Below are 19,902 nucleotides of genomic sequence, written 5' to 3' on the forward strand. Positions count from 1 at the left end.
GAACCATAACATTATATTTGCAAATACCAAAATAACCAAAAATCTTTGACTGGCAGGCCCTTTGATTTATAAACATCATTAGCTTCTTTAAACGCCCTATCTAGAACTTGTTAAAATATTTTCTAGTTCGCTATAGATTTATAACAAGGCATCTTCGTTTTAATGATGTCTGAGTTCTGAGACCATGTCATGTGGGTTTCAGTCGTTCGAAAAAAAGGGCGAACAAAGATTTTTATATACTAATTGGTTGTAGGCAAACATAAGAGGTGTAGGTTTAATATTTATTGTATTGTTGCCACCTTTTTAGTATTCTATTTTGAAATGTATAACTTTTGGTACAACCTATTTATCCTCTCCACTTATAAAATACTTGCTGCGTCTTTAGGTATGCATAAAATGTCGGACGTTCAAGGTGTGAATTCTATTTAAAGGAAATAAAACAAAAATACCCATATAAGTGATGTCAATATATTAAATCATTTTCGTGTATAAATATGTTTATCTAACACTAAAAACTACGTACTAAATCTAGAACTTATAACTTAAAACTACTGAAACGCAACTTAATAGAATTTACAAGCTTTTAACTGTATACTTACATATAAAAAAAAAACAGTTTACACTCAATCAGTTACAAAATTGATTGTAAATGTTTGCCACGATTTATTCGACGTATTTGATGAGTCAAACAAGTTTTAAATTGAATGGCGAAAAGTCAATTTCCATTTAAAAATAATATCGACATTTGCCGAACGGGTCATTTGTATATTCGAACATATGAGTGAGTCGAATAACAGAATAACAGACACATAAAATTGACAGTTGAAAATGGGATAGTGGATAAATCGTATACAGTGCATTTAGAGCCCAAGTTCACTAGCAGCATGAACGTCCTTTTTAAAACAACTTGACAATAGAAAGAGAAAATTCTTAGAAGAAATTTGTTTTTTTAGAAAACTGACGTTTACGCTGTCGGTTAACTGGGGTCTAAGGATCCCAGTTAATTGATTACAATTTGGTGTTAGGATAAGTTTATAAGTACCAGCTTACAGCCTGGCGTCTAACTTATAATACAAATCTACATAGGTAGGTACCAATAAACTCACTATTTATACAGTTCTAAATAATAATACATATCAGGAATATAAATGTACACTAACGTAGATTAAATCTAAGTAATATAATAGTTTACATGATTATCATAATTTACAACTTATAGTTCTAAAACATATGAAGTTGGGGAAATATATTATGGAAGCTTCAATTCAAGGGTTACGAGTGTTTTAATTAGACTTTATACTTTTTATTGCCAGTTCATGTAATCAAGGGATCATGAAGTTCTTGTATACAGTTGTATTGTTTTTTTTAAATTGCTCTTTCTAACTGTTGCTACGTGGTTTTAATTGTGTACTTGGTATCGTAAAATTAGGTATGTGTATTGTGCTACAATAAAAGAAATGCAGAAGGTGTCTGTTTTATATATGTAGGGATTTAATTACATAAAGGAAAGTCGTATTAGTTACACTACATATAACTCAAGAATGGCTGAACCGTTGAAGACCCGGGAGAAGGACACAAAATAGTTTTTGTCACCATCCGTCTACAGGGAGCAGTTATCTCGAGGAAACCGCGGAAGCTAGTTTTTTATTAATGAAAGATTTAATGGTTGTGTTATGAATTTTTATCGAGATTCGTGCATTTTTATTGTAGGCTGAGTGCATAGCAACAGTTTTGAGAGTACCCTCACGCCTTCTCCATTCAGAGCGTGACAAAACATATGTCTATGTATGTACGAGCCCTCGTTAAATTGCATCAGAAATACATTCAGTAAAGAATTTCTGTAATAGGGTAAAAAACAAGTGTTTCACTTAAATATACTTAATTCGTAGGCAATTATATATAAAAAAAAACAACATATTACATTTATGTCCGTACAAATATAGGACTGTAAAAACTTCGTATAATAACTATAATATGATATTCAATTATTACAAACTAACATTGAAAATATAATCATACTTCCTAGATACCTAGATACAGTTAAATTAAACTGGGCATATATTATAATATGTATTTATACTAATTAATTATATTTTATAGTTCAATCCTGTAATTAGCTCCTAGAACTACAAACACTTACTATACTAGTTTTGACTAGTATCACTTCTTTACTTGGCTACCTATGGTTAATAACTTTAACGCCTTTACACTTATAAGTATCTTTTGTCATTAACTTACGATTTTACAAATGTAAACTCCATTCGTAAGCCGCTTATAGTAATTTCGTAGAACTTACGAAGCTTTGTTGCGTAATTTTTACGGAAGCGACTTACAAGTATAAAGTCGGGGTAAGAATATAAAATATAAGTTTAAAAAACCAAAAGAAGTTTATAAGTCCCACAAAAAAAAAAAAACTGTCAATTTTGTACAAACCCATATTTATATTTTATAGCGAAAGCTACAATTACAGCGCTTTCACACTAACGATATTTAATCGTGCGTATAAAACCCGACCGTATATGTATATTCCGAGCGACAAAAATCTGTCACTCGGTTTTATAACACATCCTTCGCACTGGTAGTAGTCAATTGTTTGCAGTGCCCTCCGTGACCCCTCCCTATTTCTTTATGAGATATTTGATGTAAATTGACGCTGTGGGTGTCATATGAGAAGACTGGCAAATCTCCACAATAGTTTGCTATAATGAACCTTAGGTGGGTTTGAGCTGGTAATAGTCGTGGGTTTGTGAACCTTTTGCACGCAAATAAATTGAACAAAAATTTTGAAAAAAATGTGTAGGTAACTGTAGGTTGTATACACCGTATTTTTGACCTCAGTTACTGTGAATAGACGAGCCTGGTTTATGTATAGCATGTTCATAGATATATCTACAAAAAAAAAACAAAAGACCACTTGATAATTAGGTATTAAAATTATCTAAAGGATATTTCTTACAAACTGTTAACTATATCGCGAGTACGCTGTATATCATGGCTCCTAAACATCTTAATAGAAAAGGTAATACAAAATATTTATTAGGAACTATCTTTAAAGGTACCTACTGCTAACTTATTTAGTGATTAAACCGACTTATATGGGATAGACACAAATTATTTTATCTTAAAGTTATGTCTAATTAATCGGTAGTCTATAAATTATACACGTAATATGTTGGGTCAACTGAACGCCACAAACTTTACAAAATATACATAAAATAAAGATTACACTCGACTGAAAAGATCATCATAGGAAAACTCATCATAACATACATGATACAAAAAATTTCTTCCTTACCAAAATCTAACCCTGAGTGTTCGCTTCAATCCTCAAATATTGCATCCAATCCCATCTTATCAAACTTCTGTACAATAATCTACATACATAACTAACCCAGAATGTTTCCTTCAAGCATCCGCGTGAACAAAATCTTTGTGCAAATGTCAATACAGTTCGTTAAAGCTCATTGGATGTGGGTGAGGAGTGTGACCTCTCATATCGTCCATTGGCTGCATGGATTCTGACAGCAGCATGGTGCTAGGCCCAACACTGGGAGGTTGGCCCGACCCTGGGAGGATGGACCCGTTGGAGTGGCCTGGGCCATTGCTCGATTCCTGCCGCATCATGTTACGGCGCCACTTTGCTCGGGCGTTTTGGAACCAGACCTAAGAAAATAAATATTCAGTAAGTACTAGTACATAAACATAAACATTCTTAAAAATTATAATAATAGAATTCATTTTTTGAATAGAATAAACTGTTCCATTTTTGGAGTTCAGATTCTATTGAATGTCCCTTCCAGTGGAGAACATAACGAGTTTAAGGCTTAGGTACCGGTTGAAGAATCCCTAAAACTATAGTAATGAATATTTTAATGACTTTAAGACTTACTTGTAACACTCGCTTAGAAAGTCCAGTCTTCTGAGCCAGCTGCTTAAGATCTTTAGCGTCAGGGTTCTGATTGATAGCGAAGTAAGATTTCATAGTTCTAAGCTGATGGTGCTTGAAGCTGGTGCGCATGCGTTTGGTGCGTTGCGTGTGGCTTGAGACGGAGCCAGGAGAGGCCACTGACGAGTCATAAGCCAGGGACTCCATTGAAGACGATAGATCGCCACGGTGAAGTATTTCTGAAACAAATGACGATGGTCAGTTGGATATATACGAGGTCTCTAAGTCCCTATTGAACATAGAAAGGTAAAGGAAAGTCATTCGTGGAAACAAAAGAAACGACTGTAAATTGAAGTTTTCGTCAGCAGCATTGCCATCCAATTTATTAATAATTATCTAGATAAATGTCAAAATTAAAGAAATTTTAATTGGAAACCTGCCTTAACTAAAGCAAACTTAAAAATCAAGATCAAAATCACAATGTGTTTAATCAAATGGCAAAGCTCCAATTTTATAGACCATCATCTCGAACCCACATCCTAAAGTTTTTAGTATAAATGGGAGGAAGCAGGGATTGGAGGCGACTGCGGTTGCAAGCATCAGACCACGACAGTACCACCTTGTGCTAATAGAGGAAACAAAGTTCCGGGGCCTGGGAAATGAAGCATGGATAGTGTTAGAACTTTCTCGAATCTGTGACGTCATTCAAAAGCGCAAAAGTAGACATCGCCAGACCGCACCCTAATACATAAAGCTATTCTATTAAGATAAATGAAGTAACAAGTTAAACTAACACGTGAACGAAACCACCTGCAGTAAGAAATTAATCTTTTCCGAAACTCAACATGACTCCTCACGGAGTGTCATAAAAAATCATTTTAACGCAGCAAGCTCAAATACAATTTATTTCTTCAAATGTAACGTAAAGGCTGTCACTTTTTAGGTAATTTCATATTTTTTATGCAAGTTAAAGAACCCCTTATTAATTGATAAGCAGAACCATCGTTAATACTCATTAGTAGAGAACGGAAATGGAAAGGCAGCCGACTTTGGAACCCAGTGACTTGTGCGTCAAAACAAATAACGTAGAATGATGTATGTCTCGATAATTGGACACGTTTTGATCTAATAGATAGTACGAAATAGGTAGGGGGTGTATGTGGCGGTGGAAACGTGGAACTGTCCTAGTTATGGATTTTTATATGTAGGTCAATGTTTTTATCTTTATTCCAAAAATAAGGAAGGAGGTTAAAAATATGTCATGAAAATGCTTTTTATGCAAAATTTCATGAATTTATTTCATGTCGAGAATGTCAATATGACACTTACTAATTGGTGTCATACTCAACCAGTGCATCTATTTGAAAAAAAAACAAAACACGTGTCTTAGGTAGTCCGATTACTGTATTAACCAAAAAGCACCCAACTGCACACGCCACTTTAATTTAATTGGTTAAAAACTTAACACTTTTCTGAAGACTGACAGACAAGCCTATCCCAAATTAGGTCTCTGTCCCGAATTACAAACTTCACGCATACTGCCCCTAGTAATAATGGGTGTTGGTAATAAAAAGTCAGTGGTTTTTATTAATATCTCCCCACAAAACTTGGGTGGTTGGCTGCATTATATGTAACGAAATTACCGATGCGCAACTAGCTAATTATTAAATTTATAATTAAATATATTAGACGGTTTGTGTGATTCTTGGGGTCGGACAGTTGAGTCCATTTTTATGATGCCGTTTTTAAGTTTACGATGGTTGATACAAAAAACAATTAGGCTGTAAAAAGTGTATTATACCTTGCGGCCTTGGTGGAGCCAGTTTAATTGCTGTGCTTAACACTTGATACAATGAAATTTATTTATTTTAGTGTTTTATTTATGCTCATCTTTGTCTTTTTTTTTTTTCTTAGCCCTTATTGTCCCACTGCTGGGCAAAGGCCTCCCCATTTTGTTTCCACACCTCTCGATCTTTAGAGTGCTCCCACCAGTCAGGGTTGTAGGCGTCCAGATCGTCGCGCCACCTCTTCCGGGGCCTACCACGTCTGCGGTGGCCATCCTGTGGTATCCACTGAGCAACAACATTGGCCCACCATCTTTGTCTTAGGAACTATTTTACGTGAATATGTTAAAATCACACTTAATTAACTTGTAAAATATACTGATTTTGAAAACACAGACAAATCCCCATAAAATTACACTTAAGGAAATCTGAATAATATTAAAGAGAAGTTGTAGATAAATTCTTTTTATCTTCTTCTAGACGTTTTAAGACATCCTGAAAATTGCACCTCAAATGTTATATCCATGATATAAAAAAATGCATTCTTTTTAAAGAATCAGGCACTGAAACAATATCAGAAAATAAAAAAAAAAGTATAATTTTCCGTCCTCAAACAAAATTCCGTTTAATTACTTGGCAGACGAAGTGTTACAATATTTAGTTAGAATTTACTCGCGTTATATCGTGAAACAGGCGCTTTTCGTTGTAAGATCTTATCGAAATCATAACTTTGTGTCATCGCTTTACAGTAAAAATGTGTTTTAATCGTCATGGCTTTAGCTTGGAGGGTTAAAAAATACCATGTTTTCATACTGTACCTATTAGTCCATTGCCTACCGACGAATCTTAAATAGGGCGCCCAACTATAACTTTTTCCTTTCCTGCCTACCCCTCTAGGATTATAAAATCTTGTATGCTAAAAAGATCTGTAATTGACTATTTTTCAGTAGCTTCTTATAGCGATGATTCACCTAGGAAACACGAAAGGGTTCATCTTTACGTAGGTCAGCGGTTAAAGTTCTTACTAAAATAATGTTGATTAGGAAACAATTGTCTGAAACTTGAATTCCGAAACTGTCTTATTGGTCTGTGTTTTTTTTTTCAATCCATGTTTTACGCGAACTGAAAAATAAACTAAGTATTAAACTAAACTTACTAGCAATTTTCTCCCACATTTAACATTTCTACATAACATCTACACAGTACCTAAATGTACACGTAAATTCCATAATCCATTTTGCGAACGTTATCGAAGAACCTTCATTCAGCTGAGCTTCAGCCTTTCAAATAATGAAATATTTCTACAGTAATAATATTATGTTCCTCGTAGGGTATGCGGGTCGCTTAATGAGGGTTGTAACTCTAAACAACCCCTTTATGAATGTATCAATTTTGTTGAACAATTTATTTTGTATATTCTCGATCTGGAGGTAGTAAATCCGATCTTATAATAGCGTGTACTATGAATTTCTCTGTATATTTTCATTGTGTTGGTATTAAGCTTTCAATCATTCGGGAAAGTGGGTATTAATTCTAATATTGATAAAGACTCGATCTATTCTAGATTTCGAATCCAGATGTCGGCGGATTTTTTTTTCTCTCGATTTTTTTAAGCCTATTCTTTACAGCCTTTATATCGTCCCACTGCTGGGCACAGACCTCCTCTCACACGGAGAAGGAAACCTATTACCTATTTGAATGGAAAAGCTTGCCAACGACAATAAATGGCAGGAAAATATTTATTGTAACTCATTTTACAGCTCCTCTTATTTTATAATATCAAACCTAAAATTCAATGTTTCAGTTCCCAAATCGACGTGGAAATAAAAGTGATTTCTTTCACAATAAACACCGTACGCACATAATGTTTTATTTTTATAGCCGAAATTAACATGTTACCGAATTTGAGAAAAAGAGAAGTACTACATTTTTTTAAGTCGGTAATAAAGCATTGGAGTTGTAAAAGCCTCGATATTAACGATAGGCTATAAAAAAAATAAAGAAGCTCCGAGTCAGTGTATGGTTTATTACACAGATAGGCGCCGCTCTTTGGGTTGGGGTCCAAGTAAAAGCGGCAGCGGGAATTATAATAGGACTTAAAACTTACGAAAACATAAAAGTGATGTGAGTAATTTAAGTTTCACTAAGTGGACACGAAGAAAGTCTTAGCGTGTCCAGTTGACGAAATGATAAGTGGTGCTAATTATGAGTTGACAAAATATAAAAATAAAAACATGTTCTTAATTTGGTAAATTAAAAGTTTTTTTTCTACTCGTGCAGGTTACAAAACTGGCATCTTCTTCTTACAAAGACTCAAGAAAAACAACCATCCTTACCTACCCTTTATAAGGTAATCGCTACCACCCATGACTTGTAACGGCCCCGTAATAAAATTTCGGACCTTGTAAAATGATACTGATGTGAAACGAAAGCTGCTATGCTGGTAGGTAGTCGTATATTTGTCGTAATCAAGTCAGGGCTATTCGACACCTACATAGTTATATGTATCTATGTGGATATTTGAATGTAGAGTTGATGTTCGTTGAAAAGCGGGATACAATGGTAAAAATGTGGTTAATGAATGTAGGAAGAACAGTAAACTTCTAGGGGAATATGTCAATCGAGAACTGACACAAACTAAGACTAAAGTAAGCAAAACAGTGTACAAAGACAATGCCACTTTTTCGCAACATTATATTTTTTCAATTTTATCATTAGCACGGGAATTTTTAAGATTTTCATTTTCATTAATCTAAAATCTTTTGTCTCATTATATTCTCAAGACAAGAAACTCGCCTGTATCCATATCTCTGCATACATCGATAATAATAAGCCTTACAAAATCCCAATGGTTCTCGTATTTTCAAAAGAGTAACCATTAAATCCTACGATTACACAAATCTCCGCGGACTTCTTAGAAAAGTACCTAACTCAACAGACTTTACATTTCTACACGTTCATACAGGATATCACTCGTAAGAAAACTTCGACTAGAAAATAGCAAAAGTTAACGTCTGCGTTTACTTTCAAAACAAAAGTGAAACGAAGGAAAATACGCCACTGAAGCTAAAGTTCAGCAGTTTATGACGAACGAAGTGAATAAAACTCATTTGCATTTACACGTTGAGCGAATGAAATAACATAAAAACAGTAGGCGAAATGAATTTACGATAATAAGTATACAAAATGGTACGGTAAGCTTTTCATTCAAAATAAAGTGTGACGTACCCAGGGGGCTTTCCGCTCGATTCTTCGAGTGTGTCGAGCATAATAAAACCTAGACAACATGCGCGAAAAAACCCGTTTTTATGTGTATTGTCACCATAAATTAAAATTTAATTTCTTCAGCCAGTAGCATAATAACAGAACAAAGAGATAAAGTAGAAGCGTTTGCTTTGGTTTTCTCTTCACACCATTTGGAGTACCTTTACGAGGTCCGCTTACCAATATGGCTGATTAGATTTCTATTTGATCTTTGTTTTAGATGTTAGCATAGAAAAAGTCACATCTTTCAAACTTATAACAGCCGTCTCTTCGCGTGGGGGATTTCACAGTCTAAAACAACTGTCCCGGATCACGCTTGACCACTTTCAAAGACAGGTGATAGAATCATGTTAACGATTGTTTTTTCTCTGTGGTCAGAGGTTGTTTATAGTATTGTTTTATTGTTAATTGTTTTAATCGGACGGGGGCGCTTTTATTGTTTTTGAGCCATTAGAATTTAATTACGTAGAATAAAAGTATCACGATATGAAGAAATGGTATCAATTGTTTTTTGGTTTCATTTTGATATGATATCTACTATATCGAACTTTAATTTTTATACATCAAAAGCCAAAACTATACGAGACATTTTCAAAACATTTCAGTAAGGTACTTAACTTTCATTATGATTCGCACTACGACGTAGTCTTCCATTCAATTAATCATTATTTTTAACCGATTTCCCAAAAAGAAGAAGGTCCTAATTCAATATCAGTTACACAATATTCACTTACCAAATCAATTTCACCCTGCATAAACCCCCAAGTAGGTAAATAGTCAATTGTTTTTGCCCTATTCTAATCAAATACCTAACCTAATACACACCGAATACAACAGCATAACCGAGAGATACGTCATGTAAGACGATCCTACAATACTAAATACACAACTAATATGTACCCTATTATATGTGTTGAGCCTCCATCGATCTTGCACACAACACTATTGTTTGATGGAGCTGTTACCCATCAAGTCTGTTGGACCAACATGTTGGCTGTTGGCTTTTGACGTTATGCAAATCTGTTATATGGTGCTAGTGTTGACGTATGACTGAGCCTAGGTATATGTTGGGGTATTGTTTGAGCTTTTGTAGCGTATATAGGAAATATTATGTTCCTGAATACGGAAAATCCTACTATCCTACTAATGTTATAAATGTGAAAGTTTGGGAGAATGTATGGATGTAAGTTTGTTATTCTTTCACGCAATAACGGCTGAACCGAGATGGTTGAAATTTAGTATGTAGATAGGTGATACCCTGGATTAATAGGTACATAGGCTACTCTTTATCAATACCTAAACTACGCGGGTGAAGCTGCGGGCGGAAGCTAGTAATGAATAATGCAAAGAAATGCAGTTTAGAATAAAGAATGCTTCAAAATGCAGCCGATTTTCCAAAGCTTTTGTAAAACCCTCCGCGAACAAACTTACCATAATTTATTGATAAAAACAACAGTTTAGAGACTTCACACCCCAAGCCGACCTATTTAATAACACATCCTTTAGAATATCGATAAAAAAACAAAGAACCGCTGTTTGCTCCTTGACCACAAACGACCACCTCAATTTGATACTTGAATATACACTTCATAACTATTTTAAACCTTATTTGGTTTATCTTAAAGTTGTTTTTTGACCATATAAAGCTTCGCTGGCAATTATTCAATTTCGTTTCCAAAGGGCATAGATAAAAATCAATGTGTCATTTTAAAAGTTGCCTATAGATTTTTTCACCGAATTCTGTTAATTAAAAACATTTTATTGGGCCTATTCGTTGGTGGCAAACGTTGAGAAGCAGATGCTTTTGAACTTGTCTGTTCTGGTTTTGTTGATCATGATTTTGTATGTGTTTACGTGAAAGGTTAAAACGAAATATCGATAACTTTCATATTTGATCTACTTCTCCCTATCGATAGTATAGTCAGCAAGTTTTTCTAGCGTAGGTACTCGAAGTGCTGACTCCAAAACTACCACATATCATCACAACTGAAAACAAAGGCCTATCCAACCCTATGCTAATTTATCTCACTATTTTGCATACAGGCACTCGATTCTCGATCGATTCTTCGATTTATCGATAAGGCACGTCGCCGCCTCAAGAGCTCTCGTAGTTCTCATTATCGGCGTCACGCGCGCTACTCGAATGGCGCTGTTGTACCAACATGGCTGCTGTTTTGGCGGGAAAACCGAGTGTATGTGCGTGTGACTTTATCAAGATATAGCGGCAATTACAATTAGTTAGGGCGCTGTAATGAAGAAAAGTCTAGTTAGATCTACACGGTTACGTTACTGACACTGCTAATGAATTTCTTCAAAAATATAATATTAAGTATGTATGTTGTTCTCGATCGAAATGTATCCAAAATCTGAACACGAATTTGTTGCTGAAAGGAATTTACTGCACCATAGTTTAACAATATTTGATACAGGATATGGATGATGTATTTTCTATGCTTTAGCTCGTACCTATATTCTGAGGTTTGTATAGAAACAAGCGTCCAAAAAAATGTTGTAGATGCATTTATTCCGTTACGTTTTTGTAGGTACCTATTTATTCATCACACACTGAGTCCAAACATAAAAATTACAGTCACGAATACTATAATTTAATTTCAGCATAAAATAGGATATTATTATGATTCGCGCCGCTAGGCATTCAGGTTTGCAAGTACGTCGTGAAATCGATTTATCAACCCTACGTAACATAATGTAGATATGTTTTGTTTTAAACCATAATATTGTTTTCCGATATTATATTAATGATGATTTAAAGGTGTTTAACATTTCTGAAGGGTCTGTTTCTATTATTCAGTTTACCTAGGAACTTACCAAAGAGAGAATCTCTTAATGTAATGTAGTACAAGTAGGTTCAAGACTCTGGTTTTATATACCTAGATGACAAACACAAAATCAGATAACAGTCTCGTAGTTCAGCTACACGAGTATGTTGAAGATCTCCAAGGAAACAAAGCAGTCAAATGATAATGTCTAGGCTGGTTTAAATAATTGAACACTTAAATAAGTACGTTTGTCGAGCGTCTAATTCAACCTTACGCCATTATTAATCGGGTCGACAAGTCAACACAACCAGAATTCACCTCAATGAGTGCCTCGCATTTCGACGTTATAAAGAATAATCCAAACCGACCCTGACAGACGACCCAACCTACGTAAATACACTTTTCTCCCTCTAACTTACGAATAAACAACGGGGGAGAAAAGGACAGTGACAGTTTTGACAGTGCGTCTTCTATTCATTAGTCGTGATTACGGCACGGGATGAATTGACATCTGGGACATCGGGGTAGGCGCTCGGATTTCCCTGCTGAGGTTTCTGCTAAAAATTTTAGCGCGTGAATTCTATGAAATATGTATAGCGTCTGGGGCCGGATCGTCTGCGTCCCGGCGAATATAAATAAATGTACATTTTCTTACAAGTAACGCTGAGTTCAAAGGAAAGCGCGGGGGAGCTTTTTCAAAGCTTCTTTTTAAGTCGACTTAGATATAATTAAAGTAAGCAAGTTTTTTAATTACTTATACGAAAGAAATTTAATTCGCATTTGACACAATTCGCTGGGCCGATGAAAATAATGGTATTGAACTCACCTAGAGCTGTGCTAGCCATCCTCATTGTTTGGACTTGCATGTCGTCTGGAGAGCCTTGGGCGAGTTTCCGCTTACGGGGCCGTCCTTTCTGGCTCGGCCCTCCGTTGTAGTACTGGGACGGTGAGTCACCTTCACTGTGTAGATCTTGACACCTGGACAAAAAAGCCCGATTTATGCATTAATTTAAATATCAATGTTTGCTTTAAAGAATTTTGATTGATTTTTCCAGGATTCACACGAAAGGAATTTGGGCTAAAATTCTTTATGCCTATTCACAGTAAGCTCGGGCTAATTGGCAAAATCACCGGGAGCTCGCTTTGAAGGGTTAAGTCGACAGTGATGATCCTTTTTTGGAATCGTTTTGATACATTTTTTATTGGTTTCAAGCAGAATATTTTGATGAATAGACAGCCCACAGATGAGTGTTTTTTTTGTTTGCTTCACACTGTTTGCAACGGTTTTGCAAAATGGACCGATTTCAAATTAAAACTGGTACGCTTAAATAAACATTTTATTTTCTCGCCGTCTATAATCGCTCTGCATTAATTCTCGGAATAAAAGTTGTCTTTCATATGAACAGCATTTTACACGTTTATTTCAGTGACATTGCTCATACAATGATCAAAAGAAATAACCATTTGGAGCAAACATTTTAATCTGGTCTTAGTCAGATCTTTATCAGATTTTCCTTTCCAAGCTAGTCATAAATTTTAACCGACTAAAAAATGGTCTCCTTTTTACTGTAGGTACTTTGAGCAAAGGACAACATTGAAAATCAACTCATGCAATACAGTACAAAGAATGACACCCACCTATAAACGCTGGTCATATCTTCATCACAATAATCATCAAGGCAGGCACTATCATAATGGGGTCGGCAGTATACCAGCCCATCCCGCATACCGAAGACATCGCCTTTAGACAGCTGCGAGCCACAAGCCACACACGTGAAGCAAGTGAGGTGGTAGACGAGATCCCGTGCCCTCATCACGAGCTCGTTCGCTGTGATCCCGTTGCCGCAGCGAGCACAGCGTTTGACACAGAACAATCTGGAACAATGAGACCTTGTATTGCTCTGGGTCTTAGTTCAGAGCTGTTACTTGTAGCCTGTAGGTTATAAAATCTGTAACTGAGTTTGAATTACGAAAGGTGACTTAACAGAATTTAGATCGCCATACTCCTTATTTTAAAGGTTGAAATCTTCTCCTTTTTGGGAAGTTTCAAAGCGACTTGGCGATGAAAACAAAAGAGAGTCAAAGGGACTTCTCTCCACTGTGTTGCAAGTTCCTCGTGTTTGGGCTTATTTCATTTATATTGACGAGACTCTTACTCTGAAACAGGTTCTAACTACCACTTCAAGCTGAATAATGAAAGCAAAATATAGTTGAAAACTCCTTAACGTTTTTAAGCTGCTTATACTAGAATACCTTTAGAGCTTTTAAAACAATGCAACTTTTGATGTAATATTTAAATATAGGTATAAAAAGAGCTTATAGAAATAATCTGCCTAGACTTGATAATACCGTTGCAAATATAACGTAGCTAGAAATCTGTAGAAAAATTAGTCCCAGTCCAGACAAACAAAGCCGACCAACAGTTACAACTTTTATAAAGGTAAGTACACATAATGGGGCAATCCTCAACAAGCCTTTTGACAACTTAACATTAGACACCCTCGATAATCAATCAGTCGTTATCACGAGTATTGACGGGCCTCGTGTAAACAATTATAGCATATGTCGACTCCTAACAAGGGGTGACTGGCGGACCAAATTATATCGAGAGCTTGACAGTATTTTGACAGTTGCGTTTTTTTTTTCTTTTCATCCCCAAGTAGGAAGGACGGACAATATTGATGTTATAAAACATTTCAGCAGTATTATTTGCAAACATCCTGCCGGGTCATTGTCCGATAAGACGGTCTTAACAGGTGTTCAAAGTCGGAGACTTAGAATTCTGGTTAGAACTTCGATTAAGTTTTTTTTTTAATTTCTTGAAGAAAAAGCATACCTACTTTGGAATAAAATTTTATCAAGCAATATTTCCTGACGTTTAACACTTTTAATAGAGCGCGATAGCTCAGAACGTTTAATTAGTTACAGCTGTTTACATCTATATTCCTCTGTTTTAAACTCGATCTTTCTATTGTAAAAAGAACTCTATATTTTCGTTACGGAAAGGGAAATCAATTCATGCTTTTACGAATAAAAGCTTCTTTTTCCGTTATAATTGCCCTTACTATTTTTAAAAGATTTTTTATACCTATAGGTACATTTTATTCTGTGCTTATTTCAAAAGCTTACGTTTATTGCATGGGACCCCTTAAATTATATATTTTATTTTACTACATATTCAGTATAGAGTCCTGGTGTACCCACAGGTAGGTCAGGATTTATTTTTTAAATAAACCTTAACTAAAACAAATCATTCACCAGGTGAAACCCCCCAGGCACTAAACTGTTAATTATTTGAGTTAAAATTTTAAATATTTTTCCACGAAAAATATATGGAAATTTTATTCAATTATTTGTCGTATGCGTTTTGGTCATTGCAGATTAAATTATCACCTTTATCGTCTCTAAATGGTCAGCTCAGCATATTGTGATTATTGTCAATTGCAAAAGATATATTAGGTTTCAAATTAACATGATATTTTAGACAGCTACCTATTGTGTTCGCAGAAATGTTGGATTATGTAACCAGTAAAAATGCTCATTTTTTATAACAAAAATATACAACATTTGATTAATGCTGTCAAGTTCACATTCATAATATCAATTTGTTAGTTTATTAACGTTTGCAGTTTTCACAGAAATCCTGGATGTTTTTGTGTTTAGTACAATTTAGCTTTCAAGTTTTGCTCGTGCAACCACAAAGTTTAACGCTAGAATAGGCGTCGCGTCAAGTTGTAACCACAGTCCACAACGTGTGATAGCTACTTGTTCTATGTTCGTCTGTTTTACGTAAAGAAATAAAATATAAGTACTCGTGTTTTATTGCCGCCTAAACCGAAAACAATCTCTTCCTTTTAGAGAAGTCAGTAAACAATATAAAAATTGTTTTTTTTTTTGTAAACATAGAATAGTACCTAATAGTGTATGCTTACATCAAAATTGAAAATACCCCAACAAACAAACCCAAAAATTGACCGAAAAGTAAACTTAGTAACACATTTACGATACCACCAAACATGTTAAGGATTGGTTAGAAAAACAGGTCGCTCGACAGGTGTGCGAACGCGCAAGTGCGGTAGACTTTGACTGACGTTGGCTTTCCTTCTAATTGGTATTAATACGTATCACCTACAATGTGACAGCGGTAAGCGGTGACCACGCGCGGCGCTTGTAATTATAGGATTATCGTAATTGATAAGGCTAAGCAAATAGTCTTCGGTTTTTGTTTGAAAGGACTGCAGTTTATTTGGATTAAGTTTGAAGAAAGAAAATGTTTAAAGCGTTCACTGTTTTATCCATTAAAAAGAGGACGTACTATCTTGTCAATTAAAAAGGTAAATCGTATAAAACAGTGCTTTTAAAAATCAAACACAGTAGAGCAGACAATCCTAAAATAATCCTGATATAACTGTGCTACGTGTTCCAAAAATGAAGTCCCGAATAATGCTGCAAAAAATAGAAAAAGTCACGTAATTCAAATTGAAGTGGATGTCACCCTAGAAACAGAAAATAATCAGGTACAACACGTCAGCAGTGTTGACTCACAAAAACATCGCTCAGCTATTTCGCAAAAGCAGAAAGATTTTCTGAAAAATAAAAATTTCGCGTCGCCAGCTTTACAATGTTACAGAGCCAATTACTACAAGATAAGTACAAGCAACAATGATAACAAACTTCAAAAAAAAAATCGGGTTTTTTCGAAAAGAATAGACTAACGTTATTGATATACCTACACGGGAATAAATTGGCTGCCAAAACGATTTTATTTGAAACTAGGCGGCACGTGCCGTCATCATTCCTAGATTTTATTTTGCTGACAAAAAAATGCGTGGAATATTCCATGGAAATTTCAAGCTGTGGAAAACCTGTCGGCTACTGTCGCGTCACTTTTAGGATTCGTACATGCGCTGAAAAAAGTTTTTTTTAGGAATAGAGGCGATATAGATTTATTGTTTTTGTTTTTAGTTCATTATTTAATTTATTTTAATCGATTAAAATAAATTAAATTTTAAAAATGTGTACCAAAACATGCATTTAAAAAATGACAAGTCCCTCTATGCATGCAATCTTTCCATCGTAAAAAGTACCTATTGATTTAAGTTGATTATTTAATTAATTTGACTCGAAATCTAACCAATAATACCTACGTTAAAAGTATCACAATTTCAATTCAAAGAGAATTTTCAAATAATTTTTCCCGAAAAATAGAAGGCCACGGAACCCCGTAATCTTTGTACTGAATAACGGTACTTTTTTTTCATGTACTCTTTTGATAACCCACGGGTGTTGCATGTTCCGCGTATGGTTTTAGGCTGTCTGCTGCAAAAAGTTTCTATTATGACATTTTGGATTTATTTTCATAGTTCCGATCGAGCATAGTGTTTGTTTGTGAAATAAATATTTGTTCGAGTATTGATTTGGTTACGTTTGGTTCGAAATGTTTAAAAATATTATCTATTAAATAGCCACACTAATATTATAAAGGCATAAGTTTTGTTACTGTAGGTTTGAATGTTTGTATCTTCTTCACGCGCAAAATATTATAAGAATACTTTTTTTGTACTACGATACGTAGCCACGACCATGACAACTGTTTCATAAGGAAACGGGAGTAAGTATGTATTATAATAATACAATGGCTGTTAAGATTACATAATCCGTGGAGAACACAAGTTTGATTTGCGTTCTTACTGACCAGACGACGCACAATTCTAGCCAACCAATTCACCATACCAATTCCGCTAGTCCAAAATTTTGTCTTCAAGTTATCCAGGCTTACCTGTAATAATCTTCCTTGCAGTAAATGTTCCCGTCTCTGGAGAAGCATGTGAGCTCCGTGTCGAGGGGCAGCCGGCACTCGCAGCAGCGGAGGCAGGTGCCATGCCACTGTCGGTCCACTGCTAGTAGGTAATATCTGATGAAGAGGAACTTGAATGTAGGTACTGGCTACTCTAACTCTCTGGCTTAGCTTATGAAGGGGTCGGGTGACCTTTGTATGAAGAAAGTTTAAACACTTCACTATCCACGATGCAGACAATAGGTGTGTATCACATATGACTCATGGGACAGGGAAGTTATTAAATGTGGACCTTTGTAGTGAATAAGTTTTGAGTAAATGGTTGTCTTATAGTATCTTTTGAGGCGGTAAACTTCGTCTGACTCTTGTTGCATCTTAAAAAAACTTGTTTCTACATAAAGGATGTAGAAGCGAATGAAATAAATTTTCCGCTACAACTTATTCGGTGTCGCAAGCTGAGAATATTTCATGTAAGAAGTTTGAAAATGAACAGTCCAACTTTTCCTTACGCTTGCATTTGCAGAATTATGTTTTACTTTTTGAGAACCAGACTTGAACTCGAGAATGGGGAGCAGTGAGACTAATTATCAAACTCAAGGTCAAGCCATATGATGAAACTAAGTTCACCTGTCTTGTATTCTCCCCCCGCACCCCGCGCACTCGTCAGGCGCCGCGGGGGAGTCTTCCGAACTCTCTCGTTCCTTCAACATGCCTTCCTGCTCCGTTCTGCAAGCAGAACTGAACTCTCTGTCTCAAATAACAAGGTTCAATTCTCCTTGTGCACTGTTCTCAGAATTGCCGTTTGGAACAGCCATAATAGCAAGGTTTGTATCCACTTTTTGCCGTATGGATTCTAAACGGGATTCTTCAGGATCTGTCAACAAAAAGATTAGTTGATTCGATTGTTTTGTTTGGACTAGTCTCATAGAAGTTAAGTTTAGATCTTATATAATCATATACGCTGATGCTCCTTAGTATATTATATATAGCACCTACAAATGGGTGAAATTCTTATCGATCAAACCAAGATAATCTTAGCTTTTGACTGATCAAAGGGCTGCTATCTTACTTTATATCAAGAGAGACATAAGAGGAGGGGGGAATAGCCTGTCTATTACTTTTTATAAAAATGATAAGTAATTCTTCATAAAACATAAAGGGATATTTATACAAAATATGCATGTATATGAAACTAAACACGACTCCTCACGAATGCATTTAAATAAATATATACCTAAATAAACATCCGCAGCTCTTTTCCATATCATTATTCGGTTGCACAAATAACTATACATTATATATACAATGGGATCCTATGGGTCCGCCATGAGACAATGGGGCGAAGTCTTTTTGTTTCCATTCGTACCAAGTCGGACTGCAGTCGCATAATTTTGAATATATGCATTGATATTAGGTAGCTTTATATGGCTGTGTTAGGAGCTGTGGAATCATACTAGAGTGGCTTTTGTTTTTTTTTTCTGTTAGGGCTCTGTGGAACTGGTACTGCGAATAGATTTTTACATTATGTATTTGTTTTGCTGCAGGTTTTAAAAGTGTGAAAATTAAATGGTGTTTGTTGTGGTTCCTTGTGTTTTATTTTGTGAAATGTTGTTGTTTGTTAAATGTTTGTTTAGATTTTAAGCTTGTAAAGTACAATTACAATTACCGCAGTGATTTTATGTGAATAACGAAAGAATACAATTATTTCTACCTCACATCGGATTCCATCAAATTTCCAAAGATTTGGGTAGCTTTCACCAGGTTTACAAATCCAAAATTAAATGTATATTGGTCAAATATCGACTTCAATAACTCCATAACTAAATATTTAAAATCTAAATTATTTATTATTGTTCCGTAACCAGATTACAAAAAGATTAAAATTCGGGAACGAGTATTGTACTGTTTCATAAATAATTGATATTTGAGCAATGTAAGTAAACTCTTGCGCATGTCGTGCTCCGCCCCGCCTACCGCCGTACGCATTGGTACAGTCGAGCACACAAGTGCTTGATTAATCGAAAAAAAAATATTCATGTAGGTATTTAATAACTACTACGTAGTTTCCTGAATACTTTCTGTAAAATATGGTAAAAGTTATTTCTATACGTAATATGATGATTTAAACCTGAAAAAACAGATTTCTTGTTCTGAAATTAGGTACTCAAAATCATTGTAAGTTATCAATAGCTTTTGCTCACTCTATATTTTATTTATAGGACTACGTCGATGGTTAAATGAAATTAATAAAAAATATATGCAACCTTGACGTGTTTTGAAAATGGTTAACTACATCATTTGTTCTCATCTGTACCGACGCGAATTACACAGATAAAAATCAAGTATGTTTTTTAAGGAAAAAGTGTAAAACTTTATGTTGACCGCTTCGAG

General features: G+C 35.2%; 1 protein-coding gene across 3 annotated transcripts in view; it reads right to left on the reverse strand.

The window, feature by feature from the left end:
- Nucleotides 1–448: 448 nt before the first annotated feature.
- The window catches only part of LOC110373028 (LIM/homeobox protein Lhx2), a 28,650-nt gene continuing 9,196 nt past the window's right edge, over nt 449–19,902 (reverse strand). For all 3 annotated transcript variants that reach the window (XM_021330118.3, XM_049838897.2, XM_021330119.3), the window contains exons 2-7: nt 18,139–18,385; nt 17,494–17,628; nt 13,353–13,589; nt 12,541–12,692; nt 3,890–4,125; nt 449–3,663 (exon numbers count right to left, since the gene is read on the reverse strand). In XM_021330118.3, coding sequence (XP_021185793.1) covers nt 3,442–3,663; nt 3,890–4,125; nt 12,541–12,692; nt 13,353–13,589; nt 17,494–17,628; nt 18,139–18,221 — 1,065 coding nt within the window. In that variant the 5' untranslated portion in view covers nt 18,222–18,385 and the 3' untranslated portion in view covers nt 449–3,441. The remainder of the gene's footprint in view (nt 3,664–3,889; nt 4,126–12,540; nt 12,693–13,352; nt 13,590–17,493; nt 17,629–18,138; nt 18,386–19,902) is intronic.

The sequence above is a fragment of the Helicoverpa armigera genome, chromosome 1, assembly GCF_030705265.1.
Source record: "Helicoverpa armigera isolate CAAS_96S chromosome 1, ASM3070526v1, whole genome shotgun sequence".
Classification (NCBI taxonomy): domain Eukaryota; kingdom Metazoa; phylum Arthropoda; class Insecta; order Lepidoptera; family Noctuidae; genus Helicoverpa; species Helicoverpa armigera.